Here is a 16,295-nt window from a genome sequence, read left to right as displayed (position 1 = left end):
TTGTTTCATCAGCATTGTAAGGTTTACTGGCAGCGGCAGAAGGTGTGGGTTATATTCCCGAGAAACAAAGATTAAAAGTCACACAACATCAGGTTATGGTTCAACAGGTTTATTTGGAAGCACTAGGTTTTGGAGCATTGCTCCTTCATTGGGTAGCTGTGGAGCAGGATCGTAAGACACAGGATTAAAATTAAAACTTAAGTTTTTCATCTTTGCATCATTTCATCAGCATTGTAAAGGTTACTGGCATCAGCGGGAGGTGTGGGCTGTGTTCACGAGCAACAAAGTTAAAAATCATACAAATGTGTTGGAATATAACCTGGTGTTATTTGGGAGCACTAGCTTTCGGAGGGCTGCTCCTTCATCAGGTAGCTGTGGAGCAGGATCACAAGACATAGAATTTGTAGCAAAAAATTAATGTCAGACAACTGAATTGAACAAATCTAGATTGCTGTTACATCTTTCATCTTTTAGAATGGGTTGTGGGTTTTGGTTCATTAATATGTAAATCCCAGAACTACTTAAAGGTAACGTTCTCGACGTAACTTGAAGATGACATTTCAGCTCAGGCGATGTATTAAAGGTGTGAGGTTAGAGCCTGTCTCTCTCCTAATGTTGAGTCAGACTGGTTCTACTTCCAAAGTAGGAATTTATAAAATATTAATGGATTGACTGCCTGCAGATTGTGCACTTCGAGCAAAATTAAATGTATCTGCAAAAATAGTTCTGCAAGTTCTGGCTCAAAGGTAGAAGACAGAGGGTGGCGGTGGAAGGGTGCTTTTTAGACTGGAGGCCTGTGACCAGTGTGCACCATAAGGATCGGCGTTGGGTCCATTACTTTTCTCAAGGCTACTTGAGAAAAGAAAGCTGGTAAAGTTGCTGAATGCTGACCTTTTTAAATAAAATCAATGACAAGAAATACAGCAACCTACATCATATGAAGCAATTTATATTTTACATAAGTCGACATTTTACATCAATTAAAATCATAAAACCTCTGCAGTGCAGAAAGAGGCCACTTGGCCCATTGAATGCATTGAGTGTAGGAGTTGGGAGGTCATGTTGCAGCTGTGCAGGATATTGGTTCGGCCACTTTTGGAATATTGCATTCGATTCTGGTCACCCTCCTACCGGATAGGAAAGATATCGTAAAACTTGAAAAGATTGATAAGGAAGTCGCCAGGGTTGGACGTTTGTGGTATAAGGCGAGACTGAATAGGATGGGGCTGTTGTCCCTTGGCCATCAGAGGCAGAGGGTAGACGTGAAGAGATTTATAAAATCATGAGTGGGACGGATAGGGGAAATAGGCAAGGTCTTTTCCCCAGGTTTGGGGGGGGGGGGTAGTCCAAAACCAGGGGGCATTAGTTTAGGGTGAGAGGGCAATACCACCATGTTATCAGTGCTTTGATTAGCAGTGCCAACTCTCTACCTTTACCTAGCTTCCTATTCGACTTGAATGGCACGTACCCCCTCGATATTCAGGATCCAATCCTTGTCATCCTGTAAGGAGTCTCAGATCATAATTCAATGTATGCAATCAAATCATTCAGTTTTGTTAAAATGCAGCACATATTCAGATACTGAGATTTTAGTTTTTTTTTAAATGATCGTTTCAATCCAGCTTCGATTGCCGGTACATTTATCCTCCTTGTCCCTATCGTTTCCTGACATTCATTTTCCACATCACTACATCGCTTACCGGCCTCCATTCCGATTGGCCATGCTAAACTGCCCATTGTGTCCGGGCATATACAGGTTAGCCATGGGAAATGCAGGGTTAGAGTTCACAGTAATAGGAGTAGGCTATTTGGCCCATTGAACCTGCTCTGCCGTACATTAAGATCATGGCTGATTGATTCATTGTCTCAGCTCGTCATACCTGCATTATCCAGACTACCCTTAATTCCCCTACCATGCAAAAACCTCATCCAACTGTGTCTTGAATATACTTAACGAAGTTGTCTCTACTGCTTCCTTGGGCAGAGAATTCCAAAGATTTACTACTCTCCAGGAAAAGCAGTTCCTCCTCATCTCTGTCCAAATCTACTCCCCCAATCTTGAGGCCTATACCCCATATCCTGGTCTCACCCACCAGCAGAAATAGCTGGAATGGGTAGGGTGGATCTGTAAGATGTTGCCTGGAATGGAGACTAGGTCGTATGAGGATAGGTTGAAAGTGCTAGGCCTTTTCTCATTGGAATGGCGAAGGATGAGGAGTGACTTGAAAGAGGTTTATAAGATGATCGGGGAATAGATAGATTAGACAGTCAGAGACTTTTTCCGCGGGTACAACAGAGTGTTACAAGGAGACATAAATTTAAGGTGAAGGGTGGAAGGTATAGGGGGATGGCAGGGGTAGGTTCTTTACCCAAAGAGTGGTGGGGGCATGGAATGCGCTGCCTGTGGGAGTGGCAGAGTCAGAATCATTGGCGACCTTTAAGCGGCAATTGGATAGGTACATGGATGGGTGCTTAAGCTAGGACAAATGTTCGGCACAACATCATGGGCCGAAGGGCCTGTTCTGTGCTGTATTGTTCAATGTTCTAAAGGTGCTGAATGACTTCCTGCTGTCCTATTAAATAAAATAAAGATCAGAAATCCATGACGTAAGTCCTTTACTACATTAGAAGATGAAGAATAATTGCAAAGAAGCTTTTACAACAGCCAGCAATGTCAGATAGACACCATATGAAGCAAAATACGTCTACATTTTATATCAACGTTCCAATCCCTTAAAAGCTGCTGAGTTCCATGATAAACTACATTTTTAATTGTGAACAGGAGGAAAGGAGCAATCCTTTTCTAGGGTGCAAACTGTATACGTGCCAAACTGAGGGGATACACAATGAAAATACCTTTGAGAGGGACAGAGAGCACCTGAGCACATTGGCAGAGTCTGCTCCCTCCCTGGATTCACCCCAGTTGCTACAAGTTGCCTCTACCCCACCTCCTCCCCTCCCTTCCAGAACGAATAATGGAAAGGGGGAGACATTGCTTTGCTCCCAAACGTTGCCCAGAGAGAGGGAGCTTCACTCTGAAACTGACAGGGCCACTTCCACTTTGTGACGTCAGCCGGGGGGGGGGTCGGACAGTGGACCCGCACTGTGCCTGCGCTGCCCTGCAGTTGAGGCACGTGGGGAGGGGAGGACACTTTGCAAAACCTTCGCTCTCTTCCAAGTCAATGCGGTTCGAGTTCAAACAAAGCACGGTGTTTAATTTTAGCTTCACGCTCACAGACAATCTCTTCCTGTGTGAATCCAACACTTCACTCCCCTCCACTCCATGGAAATAGTGATTTGAGAGACTCCAGAGTTGGAGTTGCTCCCATACCTTCTGTAGGGGGTTTGGTCGAAACAGTTTTTTTATGAACGATTTCAATTCAACCTCATCCTTGCCATTCAAATACTAATTTTACACAGCATGTGGTTCATGTGTGGAATAAACGTCCTGAGGAAGTGGTGGATGAAGGTACAATTAAAAGATATTTGGATAAGTACATGAATAGGAAAGGCTTGGAGGGATACAGGAGCAGGCAGGAGACACTAGTTTAATTTGACATTATGGCTGGCATGGACTGGTTGGCCAGAAGGTCTGTTTCCATACTGTATGACTATCGCAGATTCATTGTTCCTTAGAAGTGGAGTCACAGATAGACAGGATTGTAAAGATAGTTTGTACACTTGGCTTTATTGCTCAGAGCATTGAGTACAGTTGTTGAAAGGTCATGTTGTGGCTGTACACGACATTGGTAAGGCCACTTTTGGAATAGTGCATTCGATTCTGGTCTCCCTGCTACAGGATAGGAAGGATGTTGTGAAACTTGAAAGGATGCAGAAAAGATTGATAAGGATGTCACCAGGGTTGGAGGAATTGTGGTAAAAGGAGAGGCTGAATAGGATGGGACTGTTTTCCTTGGAGCATCAGAGGCTGAGGAGTGATCTTATCGATGTTTATATAATCCTGAAGGGCATGGATGGGCTAAATGGGAAAGCTCTTTTCCCCAGGGTGGTGAAGTCCAGAACCAGAGGGCATGGGTTTCAGGAGAGAGGGGAAATATTTTAAAAGGACCAAAGGGGCAACTTTTTCACACAGAGGGCGGTGCGTGTATGGAAATGAGCTGCCAGAGGAAGTGGTGGAGGCTGGTGCAATGATAACATTTAAAAAACATCTGGGTGAGTATGTGAATAGGAAGGGTTTGGAGTGATGTGGACCAAATGCTGGCAAATGGAAATGGATTTATACTGGATAGCTTGTCAGCATGGATGTGTTGGATCAAAAAGTCTATTTCTGTGCTGGTACCTGTTTATTTGATAAAATATGCTTCGTTTCTGATTATGTAAATATTGTTATAAGTCATAGCTGGGTACTAATAGTTAGATGTAAGGGAGGGAAAATTCCTCAAGAAACAACTATGAGAATCCTAGGAGACCACTATTTCTGGTTTACTGCTGAATGAACAATCATTAAGTACTAGCACCTACTGATTTTTAATACTGTTTCATTTTTCTTGTTTTATTTGCTGCTATGATGACACTCTTTGTCTGCATGGTTGACAGGCTCGGAGATTGTGGATTGGGCCTTGATCGACTGAATGTTTCATTGTTCCAGAAGGTGTAAAAGGGGGTCAAAGCTTCAACAGAAACCCAGCAGAGCTGAGAACAGATGACATCTAACTCTGGGGGAACAGGGAGATCAGGACCTGAAATCTCACCTGACGCCAGACTAATCAGTGCTTTGATTAGCAGTGGCAACCCTCTACTTTTACTTAGGTTCCCATTTGACTACCCCCCCCCCCGATATTCAGGATCCAGTCCTTCTCATCCTGAAGCCATGTATCTGTGAGGAGTCTCAAATTATAATTATTCTCTTCAATGTGTGCAGTCAATTCACTCACTTTTGTTGTAGTACAGCATGCATTCGGTCATTGTTTTTCGCTTCAATTTTTGTGATCTTTTGAATCCAGTGTTGATTGCAGGTTGATTTATTTTCCTTGTGCCTTTCTATCATTCTCTGATATTCATTTTCTACATCACTAAATTATTCATCTGCCTTGATTGACTTGGCCATGTTAAATTGCCCACAGCGTCCAGGGTTGTGCAGGTTTGCTGGGTTAGCCAATGGGAAATACAGGGTTCTCTATTTGTAGTAATTGAAGCAGGAGAAGGCCATTTGGCCCATCCAGGCTGCTCTGCCAATCATTAAGATCGTGGCTGATCTATCCATTGTCTCAGCTCCTCCTACCTGCATTATCCTGACTACTCTTAATTCCCGTAGCATGCAAATGCCCATCTAACGGTGTCTTGAGCTTACTTAATGAAGTTGCCTCTACTGCTTCCTTGGGTAGAGAATTCCATAGATTCATGACTCTCCGGGATAAACAGTTCCTCCTCATCTCTGTCCTAAATCTACTTCCCCTAATAACAAAGCCACGTCCACTCGTCCTAGTCTAACCCACAAGCAGAAATGACTTGGTAGGGTGGGAGATGTGGGCTGGTGGCATGCTCTTCGGAGGGGTCAACATGGACGTGATGGGCCGAATGGCCTGCTTCCATGATGTAGGGCTTCTATGATATATTGCAGTTGTGTTTGCCCTGGAACACAGCACCCAGAACCACCTACCTTCTGAAAATCAATAGACAAACCCTACTCTGCCCTCTCGTATGTGTGTTAACTAACTGCTTCATCGTTTCTAGTGAATACAGCCCGCACCTCCTGCTGCTACCAGTCAACTTTACAATACTGATGAAACAATGCAATACCTGCAATACTGAAAATCATAAGGCTTCTCACACTGTCAGTTACCGATTCACACTCCTTCTGACTCACAACGTTGAAACTATACTGTTGATGGCTGAAAGAAATGAGCAGATTAAAACAAAACCCACCTAAACCCTTCACTGGGCTCCCTGCTCAGCACACTTACTGCCGGTAAACCTTAAAGCACGAGAGATCATAAGGTTGAGGTGAGAGTGGAAAGATTTAAAAGGAACTTGATTAGCAACATTTTCACACAGAAGGTATGGAACATGTGTGGAACAAGCTGCCAAAGGAAGTGGTGGAGGCTGGTAGTATCAAGTGTATAAGTCCTCCTCTGATTTGCTTTTCCGAAATACTGCACCTCATATTTATCTAAATTGAACTCCATCTGCCACTCCGCAGCCCTTTGGCCCATCTGATAAAGGTCCTGTTGTCCTTTGAGTTAACCATCTTCGCTGGCCACTACACCTCCAATTTTGGTGTCATCTGCAAACTTACTAACTATCCTCTCAAATTGATATCCACATCATTTATATAAATGATGAAAAGTAGTGGACCCAGCACCCATCCTTGTCGTACACTACTGGTTACAGGCGGCTAGTCTGAAAAGCAACCCTCCTCCACCACTCTCCAGCTTTTACCTTTGAGCCAGTTCTGTATCCAAATGGCTAGTTCTCCCTGTATTCCATGATATCTAACCTTGCTAACCAGTCTCCCTTGGGGAATTTTGTCAAATGCCTTACTGAAGTCCATATAATACCCTGGGATGTAGGCCCAGGGAATATGTCTGCCCTCAATCGTAATAGTTTGCTGTGTACCTTCCCTATAGACGTTGATTGTTTAAGTTCTACCGTTTCTCTTGCCTGTTCCAATAGGAATGGTACTATTGTCCTCCAACTTGGAAACTGAGGAAAGGTATTGACTTAGCATCTCTGCCATTTCAGTGTTCCCCCTATTAACTCACCGATTTCATCTTCCAAGGGACCAACACTTATCGATTCTGTTCCCTTTAGCATACCAACAGAAGTTTTTTGATATTTACTGCTAGGTTTCTTTTGTAAGTTACCTTTATTCATTTTTTAGTATCCCTTTGTTTATGTTTGAAAGTTTTCCAATGTTTGAGCCTTCCAGAGGTCTGGAATAACATTTCGGAAAAGACTGAAAAAGTTCAAAGTTTGTGAGAAGATTTGTAGCTCGGGTGCTCGTTGCTGTGGTTCTTTTCGCCGAGCTGGAAGTTGTTGTTGCAAACGTTTCGTCCCCTGTCTAGGTGACATCCTCAGTGCTTGGGAGCCTCCTGTGAAGCGCTTCTGTGGTGTTTCCTCCGGCATTTATAGTGGCCTGTCCCTGCCGCTTCCGGTTGTCAGTTTCAGCTGTCCGCTGTAGTGGCCGGTATATTGGGTCCAGGTCGATGTGTTTGTTGATGGAGTTTGTGGATGAGTGCCATGCTTCTAGGAATTCCCTGGCTGTTCTTTGTTTCGCTTGCCCTGTAATGGTAATGTTGTCCCAGTCAAATTCATGTTGCTTGTCGTCTGCGTGTGTGGCTACTAAGGATAGCTGGTCGTGTCGTTTCGTGGCTAGTTGATGTTCGTGGATGCGGATCGTTAGCTGTCTTCCTGTTTGTCCTATGTAGTGTTTTGTGCAGTCCTTGCATGGGATTTTGTACACTACATTTGTTTTGCTCATGCTGGGTATCGGGTCCTTCGTTCTGGTGAGTTGTTGTCTGAGAGTGGCTGTTGGTTTGTGTGCTATTATAAGTCCTAGTGGTCGCAGTAGTCTGGCTGTCATTTCAGAGATGTTCTTGATGTATGGTAGTGTGGCTAGTCCTTTGGGTTGCGGCATGTCCTCGTTCCGTTGTCTTTCCCTTAGGCATCTGTTGATGAAATTGCAACTACGTTAAAAATTAATGTGGGTGGCACAGTGGTTAGCACTACTGCCTCACAGCGCCAGAGACCCGGGTTCAATTCCCGCCTCAGGCGACTGACTGTGTGGAGTTTGCCCGTTCTCCCCGTGTCTGCGTCGGTTTCCTCCGGGTGCTCCAGTTTCCATGCTAAATTGCCCGTAGTGTTAGGTAAGGGGTAAATGTAGGGGTATGGATGGGTTCTGCGGGTCGGTGTGGACTTGTTGGGCCGAAGGGCCTGTTTCCACACTGTAATGTAATCTGTAAAACATCATTCAGGTGACTGGGGCGAGGAACACATTCGCCCCGCCCCCGTTGTCTCCGATTGGTTGGATGACAGTTCGACCCACGCCCGCTACACAGTGACGTCACGGGCTGTGCACCGAGCCCTTTGTGTGTTGGCGCATGTGCAGTGCGGGTGCTGCAGTGAGACAAAGACAGTGTGACTGAGTGTGGGGGAGGAATGGCGCCGGCGGCTGAAGGAGCAAGGACAGGAGCCGCTGGAAAAGCTGAGCAGCCCTGGCTGCATGTGTCAAGAGAATCCGAGGAAACGTCTCGGGTCCGGTGACCCTCCTTCAGAACAGGACCAGGTTTCGGGAACATCCCGGGGAGGTCGCCGGGCCCCGAGCGCCAAGAGCTGGCTCCTGCCCCCGGGGAGAGGAGACAGTGAGACAGGGTAGGATTGGGACCCGCGGGAGGAGGGAGGCTGGGGAGTTTATAAACTCCGAGGGGGAGGAGGCCTGAGGCCGCGAATAAAAGCAACAACAGCCCCAATGTTTACATCACCGGCGAAGGAGCTCCCGTGTTGGCCGGGCAAGGAGACTGGGGAGTTTATAAACTCCGAGGGGGAGGCCTCAGGCCGCGAATAAAAGCAACAACAGCCCCAATGTTTACATCACCGGCGAAGGAGCTCCCGTGTTGGCCGGGCAACGGGCCGCCATCTTGGTGAGGGTCAGGCGCCTGTTGTGTTGGGGCGGGGAGCGCGGGCGGCCATCTTGGTGAGGGCACCATTAAGCCTGTCATTTCTGAGAGAGAATTCCGACCCTGTGGCAGCGCTTGTGTCAGCTGGAATTTCCTCATTCTGGATGTACGTTTGCTCGCTGATCTAGAAGGTTCACTTTCAGATGTTTTGTCATCTAACTAGGTAACATCATCAGTGAGCCTCCATTGAAGCACTGGTGTTATGTCCTGCTTTCTATTTGTGTGTTTTGGTTTCTTAGTGTCTTACCATTTCCGATTCTTTTTTTCAGAGGATGGTACATGGGGTCCATTATCAATGTGTTTCTTGATGGACTTCTAGTTGGAATGCCATGCTTTGAGCAATCCTGTTTAGTTTGTCTTAGGATGGGTGTGTTGTCCCAGTCAAAGTAGTATCCTTCTTCATCTGTAAGTAGAAATACTCGTGATAGTGGGTCATGTCTTTTTGCAGCTGGTTGATGTTCATGTATTCTGGTGGCTAGTTTTCTGTCCGTTTGTCTGAGGTGATCTTCATTACATTCCTTGCATGGTATTTTGTAAATTACATTCATTTTGGTGGCTGTTTGTGTGGGCTCTTTTAAGTTCATTCACTGCTGTTGAGTGTGTTGGTAGGTTTGTGGGCTACCATGATGCCAAGAGGTCTGAGTAGTCTGGAAGTCATTTCAGAGATGTCTTTGATGGTAGGTAATGTGGCCCGGGTTTCTGGGTGTGTCGTGTCTGGTTGTTTGGGTTTGTTGTTGAGAAATGGGTGGACTGGGTTTATTGGGTACCTGTTCTTCTTGAATGTGCTGTGTAGGTATTTCTCTTCTACTGTTCGTAGTCTCTCTGTGCTGCGGTGTGTGGTGGCTTGTTGAAATAATGTCCTGATGCAGCCTCGTTTGTGGGTGTTATGATTGCTTCTGTAGTTAAGTATTTGGTCCATGTGTGTCATTTTCCTGTAGACATTGGTTTGAAGTTCCCCATTGACTGTTCGCTCTACTGTGGGATCTAGGAATGGCACTTTGTTCTCTTTTTTGTGAATTTTATGCCAGTTAGGCTATTGTTAATGGTATTATAGGTTTCTTCTAATTTGTTGCATTTTGTGATGACAAAGGTATCCATGCATCATCTCAAAGTTTGGGTTGGATAGCTGGCAGGGCTGTTTGTTTGAGAGTCTGCATTACTGTTTCTGCTAGGATGTTGGTGATCCCATGTGTGTTCCATTGATTAGTTTTTAGATCTTGTTATTGAATGTGAAGTGGGTGGTAAGGCACATGTCCAGCAGCTTGACAGTGTTCTCTTTGCTGATAAAGTTGGGCACTGTTTGGTGTTTGTGTCTTTGGTTCTTCCAGTAGTGTATTCAGTGTTTCTTTGGCCAGATTAATGTTAATGGATGTGAACATGGCTGTTACATCAATGTAGACCATCCTCTTCTATCTCGGTGTCTTTGGTGTTCAGAAATTCTTGGATAGATTGAATTGAGTGGTGTGAGTCTTCTACTAGGTGTTTTAATCTTTGATGGAGTTCCTTGGCTAGTCTGTATATTGGTGTCCCAGGTAGTGAGACTGAGAGTCTGAGGGGGGGCTCCTGGTATGTTGGGTAATCCACTGAACAACAATGAATGACAACGAACTCTCAGAGCGTAGTGGAGGGGAGAGTAAAATGTTGGATTCACAAAGGGTGAGGTTTTCTATGAATGTGAAGCTAAAATGAAACCCCCTGCTTTGCTTGAACTTGAACCATATTGACTTGGAGGAGAGTGAAGGGAGTTTGCAAAGTGTCATCCTCTCCCTACGTGCCTCAGCTGCAGACGTTTCTCCAGCATCTCCCCCGTGAACATCCCAACGCAGAAGCAGCTCTGTCAGCTTCAGAGTGAAACTCTCTCCTTCTGGGCAACATCTGTGAGCAAAGCAATGTCTCCCCCTTTCCTTTCCTCATCCTGGGAGGGAGGGAGAGATAGAGAGAGGAGGGAGACACTTCACATGTTGCAAACGGAGTGAATCCAGGGAGGGAGCAGACTTTGCACAGATGCTGTCTGTCCCTCTTAAAGGTATTTTAATTGTGTATTCCCTCAGTATGGCTGTGTACAGTTTGCACCCTAGAAAAGGATCGTTTCTTTCTTCATGTTCACAATTAAAAGAGTAGTTTCTCATGGAACTGAGCAGCATTTAAGGGATTGGCACGTTGGTATAAAATGTTGCTTCATATCTGATATTATTGGCTATTGTAAAAGCTTCTTTGTAATTATTCTTCACCTTCTAATGCAGCAATGGAGTCACATCCTGTATTTCTTGTCTTTTTTTTATTTAATAGGACAGCAGGAAATCATTCAGCAACTTTAATGGTTTTCTTTTCTCAGGCAGCCTTGACATTTCATTAGCATGTCCTTGATTCAGCTCCATTTCCAGCACCTTCGTAGGCAGCTTGTTCCAGGTCATTGTCACCAAAAATGAAGTTTTCTTCCATACACGCTTAAGGCTATCTGGCTGCATGAGGGTTTTCAGGTTTCTGTGTCCTAGATAATATGTGATCAGGCATCTAGCAATCTACAGGAATTGCCATCTATGTTATGTTTATTTAACTGTACTGACAGTGATCACTTATTTTGTGAATTTCTTTTGCAGGAAGACATGCGGAAAGAAATCTGGAAGCAATTGATACATTAACTTTTGACAGAACCACTTGATTCATGGGGACTTGAATATCAGCAACTGTTCAAATCGAGAAGAAACGTTTGCTTTTGTCTGCTTGAGAGTTTTTGGAAACTGGTGTGGCAGAAAGTGAGGGAGATTCAGTGTGCTGACTGTAAAAGCTGCTTCAAACCATTTGCTCAGCTTGGGGGATCAAAATCTCACCATTCACGGTGGGGAAGAGACTGTGGACGTATTTTGTTTGTAATTTCAAACCCAAAGCGACACAAGGAAAGCTCTCCCCATGGGGAAACCGTGGAAATGTGAGGATTGTGGGAAAGGATTCCCTTCCCCCTCAGTGCTAGAAACTCACAGACGCGTTCACACCGGGGAGAGGCCATTCTCCTGCACCGACTGTGGGAAGGGATTCAGTTGGCTGTGCAACCTGTTGGCACACCAGCGAGTTCACACTGGGGAGAGGCCATTCACCTGCTCCATGTGCGGGCAGGGATTCAGTCGGATGGGCAACCTGCAGACGCACGAGCGGGTCCACACGGGAGAGAAGCCGTTCACGTGCCCCGTGTGTGGGAGGGGGTTTGCTCAGTCATCTACCCTGCTGGTCCACAAGCGGGTCCACACGGGGGAGAGGCCATTCACCTGTTCAGTGTGCGGAAAGGGATTCAGTCGGATGGGCAACCTGCAGACACATGAGCGGGTCCATACGGGGGAGAAGCCATTCACGTGCCCCGTGTGCAGGAGAGGCTTCAGTCATGTGGGCAACTTGCGGCAGCATGAGCGGGTCCACACTGGGGAGAGGCCATTCACCTGCTCAGAGTGCGGGAAGGGATTCATCGATTCCTCTGGCCTGCTGACCCACCAGCGGGTCCACACCGGAAACAACCTGCTCACCTGCTCTCTGTGCGGGAAGGGCTTCACCAGCTCCTCCCACCTGCGGAGGCACCAGCGAGTACACGTGCCATCGCAGGGGAATTGAAGGAACAGTGGCCGAGTGCCATTATCAGCTGGACTATCGACCCAGTTCTGGAGACTCCTGGGTTCAAATCCCGCCGTGGCAGGTGGCGGAATTGGAATTTGGTCAGAAATCTGGAATTCAGAATCTAATGATGAAACAGTTTTCAGGGCAAAAACGAAAATCCCCATCTGATTCACTCATGTCCTTTTCAGGGAAGGAAACTGCTGTTGTGAGAAAGGATTCACTTGGTCATCCCAGCTGCATCCTTTACCCGGTGTGGCCTACACGTGACCCCAGACCCACAGCCATGTGGCTGACTCTTGACTGCCCTCCCTCATGCCTGGGAAATGAGTGGGGAGAAATTTACTTGGACATAGAGAATAGGTTGAAATTGCTGAGTGAGGCAATACTTCCTGTGGGTTAAGGCTGTACCAAGGATCCAATTACAAAGGGACAACCAATAGTAAAGAAAATAGGGGATGGGGAGTGTGTGTGCTTTGACCTTGAGCTGTTTTAAAATGAAATAAGCTACTTTTCATATGCCTTTTTGCTGGGGAAATCTGAAGCTGTAACAAAGTTGGGTCACAATAAAGGTTACCTGAACTTACCATTGGACTCAGACATTGAAATCTATGAGATGCACCGGTTTTTCTTTGAAAGCTGCTCATTTCTTTCAGCTTCCTGCACTATGTTTCCAATGTCATGTATCAAAAGGAGCTAGTGAATCAGTAGCTAGTATTGTTAGAAGCTGTTAAGTTCGTCATCTCTGCAGGTACTGCATCGTTTCATCAGCATTGTAAAGTTTACTGCCTGCAGTGGGACGTATGGGCTGTGTTGACTCGAAACAAAGTTTAAAAATCACATAACACCAGGTTATAGTCCAACAGGTTTATTTGGAAGGACTAGCTTTTGGAACACTGCTCCTTCATCAGGTAACTGTGGAATAGGATCATAAGGCACAGAAGTTATAGCAAAAGATTAGTGTCATGCAATTGAAATGATATATTGAACCAACCTAGATTGCTGTTAAGTCTTTCATCTTTTAGAATGGGTTGCAGGTTTCGGTTCATTAATATTTAAATCCCAGAACTACTTTTAAGTCACATTCTCAAGATGGTGGGCGGCACGGGTTCAATTCCCGCCTCAGGAACCTTCCTCAGGAACGTGTGGAGTTTGCACGTTCTCCCCGTGTCTGTGTGGGTTTCCTCCGGGTGCTCCAGTTTCCTCCCACAGTCCAAAGATGTGCAGGTTAGGTGAATTGGCCATGCTAAATTGCCCGTAGTGTTAGGGGTATGGTTGGGTTACGCTTCGGCGGGTCGGTGTGGACTTGTTGGGCCGAAGGGACTGTTTCCACACTGTAATGTAATGTAATCTAATCTAATCTAATAAGAGAATGTGTGTATGCTTGGTAAAGTGAGAGTGTGATGGAGTATAAGCCTGTGAAAGGGTGTATACATATGTATGTGTGTGTGTGTGTGTACCTGAGAGAGAGCGTGTGTATAAGAGAGGTGTGGATAAAAGGGAGGGGTTGCATTTTCGTAAAATAAACAAGGGCAGGACCTATACAGTTAATGGTAGGGCCCTGGATCATCTTGTAGAACAGAGACCTGGCAGTTGGGGGGGAAGGTTTCAAGTACATATTTCTTTGAAAGTTGCATCACCAGTAGTTAAGGCGGTGTTTAGCACACTTGCCTTCATTATTCACAACACTGAGTGTAGGAGTTGGAACCTCATGTTGAGGTTGTAAAGGATGTCAATACGGCCACTTTTAGAGTACTGAGTACAGTTCTGGTCACCCTGTTATAGGAATAATACCATTGGAGTGGGTTCAGAAAAGATTTACCAGGATGTTGCCAGGACTGGAGGGTTTGAGTTACAAGGAGAGGCTCCGATCTTTTTCACTGGAGCATAGGAGGCGCTGCTCCATATTATTAAAGAGGACCAGACAGGCTTTATAAGGGGCCATAGGTCCTCTAATAATATCAGAAGGTTGCTGAATGTGGTCCAAGTTTGAAAGCAATGATTGATTCAGCGGTTGGTGATTTCCTTAGATGCAGAGAAAGCAATTGACCGGGTGGAATGGCCATTTCTTTTTTATGTCTTAGAACAGTTCAGGTTGGGTGGAGTCTTTGCTAGGTGGGTGGAGGTTTTATATCGCCACCCTCTGGCCACAGTCATCACCAACTGAGTGAAGTCTGGGAATTTTACAATTGGTAGGGGTAGTCGCCCCCCTCTTGCCATTGTTGTTTACATTGGTGATGGAGCCGCTGGCAGAGGCTATTCGTCAGAACGTCCACATAACCGCTCCGGAAGTGGGATCGAGGGCACACAAGATTACATTGTACGCGGATGATGTCCTTCTGTTTTTATCGAACCCGTTCACCTCCGTACCCCATTTGATACAGAACTTTTAACTGCGTAGTACATATCCTGTTACCAATTGAGATCTTTCGAGTATTCTCCCATATGTTCTCCGATGTTTCAGAAGAGATCTCCACTCCCAGCTCTTGCTCCCAGACCTCACATAACCGGTTAATATCCTGCCAGGCCCTGCCACCCAGCAGGCGATAAAGGGCACTAACCAAAAGGGTGCTTGTGGAGCATAGCAACAACCTCTCTGTATCGGGCTTATAGGGCTTAGTGAGAAGTGTGGTCTCCTTCTGGATGCAATTCCTAACCTGAAAAAAACAGAAAAGGTCTCTGCAGGGTAAGCCGGATTTGCGGCTTAGTTGCTCAAAAGACATCATAACCTCTCCATCAAATAAATCTCCCAAACTAGAACCTCCTCTCACTGCCCATAGTTTGAACCCTGAGTCCATCATTCCTGGTCGGAACCCTGGCATGCCAACTATAGGTGTAAGTAGCGAAGTCTTGGATAAACAACCCTCACTCTGACGCATCGCCCTCCATGCCTTGACTGTACTAATGACAATGGGTTCCGGCAGTGGTCCATAACTGTCCTCATCTTATCCATGAACTATAGGTTATTAAGAGGGTACTTTGCTTGAGAGGCCTCAATATCCAGCCATATTGAGTTTGGATCATTACCTACCCAATCACAGGCAAAGGACAGCAGGGAACGCAATTGATACCTCCTGATGTCTGGGAAATTTAGGGAGAAAGAAAGGAATAATATAAAAAAGGAAAATTCTTTCCACAATCTGAACCTTGGAGCACTCTCACACATGCTGCATGTAATCACATGGTTTCTCAAGTCACGTTGATGTTTAAATCATTTCCTGCAAACATTTTTCCTGCTGATATTTAGGCCCTGAGTAAATTTTGTGTGAATGCCTGAACAGCAGATCCTCTTCTGCTAATACCTTATGAGAAGAGAGTACAGCATGGGTTTCCTCCGGGTGCTCCAGTTTCCTCCCACAGTCCAAAGATGTGCAGGTCAGGTGAATTGGCCATGCGAAATTGCCTGTAGTGTTAGGATAGGGGTAAATGTAGGGGTATGGCTGGGTTGCGCTTCGGCGGGGCGGTGTGGACTTGTTGGGCCGAAGGGCCTGTTTCCACACTGTAAATAATCTAATCTAATCTAATCTAAAATCACTGCTGTCAGTGCAGGGCAGAAAATAGGAAGAGAGAATTCTGGTTTGTACGGAACAGCCTTCTCTATCTTTTCCCTGAAATCTCTGTCTCCCAATTCCTCCACCTTTCAATGCATTCCAACCAGAATTCATCCTTCTATCCTCCTGTTTTTGCCCAGCTCTTGAAAGTGCTGATTCTTGGTTCAGTTTCCCAGCCACTTCTTGCCATCCCTAGTATATTGCACATGTCATCTTCTCTTCAGTTTTTAAAACAAAAGGCAGTGGTTTGCTGATGTCAGGATGTGGTGGTGACTGCGCACAGTGTTCCAGACTCTCTCTCGTGTCATTCACAAAACTCTGCACTGCACGTGTGCAGAGAAGGGTATACTGGGAGTGGGTGAGATGCATTCACCACTCTTGATGCAGTAGGTCGAGACCCAATCATCTCCACGGTGGCCCCCCGTCCATTCCCCCACCGCCACCCATAGCACCCCCGTCCATTCTCTCTCGCTATCCCTAGCTTCCAATCCCTTCTCTCTCTATCTCA

The 16,295-nt window shown here is 45.8% G+C and overlaps 2 protein-coding genes across 3 annotated transcripts in view; one reads left to right on the top strand and one right to left on the bottom strand.

The window, feature by feature from the left end:
• LOC122543544 (zinc finger protein 239-like) overlaps window positions 1-6,997 on the bottom strand; it is a 9,843-nt gene extending 2,846 nt beyond the window's left edge. The window contains exon 1 of one of the 2 annotated variants that reach the window (XM_043682348.1): window positions 6,723-6,997. The gene's annotated coding sequence lies outside the window, so the exon portion shown is untranslated. The remainder of the gene's footprint in view (window positions 1-6,722) is intronic. The other variant, XM_043682349.1, reaches the window with a different exon arrangement.
• Window positions 1-12,813, top strand: part of LOC122543529 (zinc finger protein 239-like) — a 75,461-nt gene extending 62,648 nt beyond the window's left edge. The window contains exon 5 of the mRNA XM_043682327.1: window positions 11,618-12,813. Coding sequence (XP_043538262.1) covers window positions 11,618-12,236 — 619 coding nt within the window. The 3' untranslated portion in view covers window positions 12,237-12,813. The remainder of the gene's footprint in view (window positions 1-11,617) is intronic.
• Window positions 12,814-16,295: the final 3,482 nt, after the last annotated feature.

The sequence above is a fragment of the Chiloscyllium plagiosum genome, chromosome 44 (genome assembly GCF_004010195.1).
Source record: "Chiloscyllium plagiosum isolate BGI_BamShark_2017 chromosome 44, ASM401019v2, whole genome shotgun sequence".
In the NCBI taxonomy this organism is placed as follows: domain Eukaryota; kingdom Metazoa; phylum Chordata; class Chondrichthyes; order Orectolobiformes; family Hemiscylliidae; genus Chiloscyllium; species Chiloscyllium plagiosum.
Note: the sequence above shows the minus strand (reverse complement) of the source record. Positions and strands in the feature narration are given on the sequence as shown.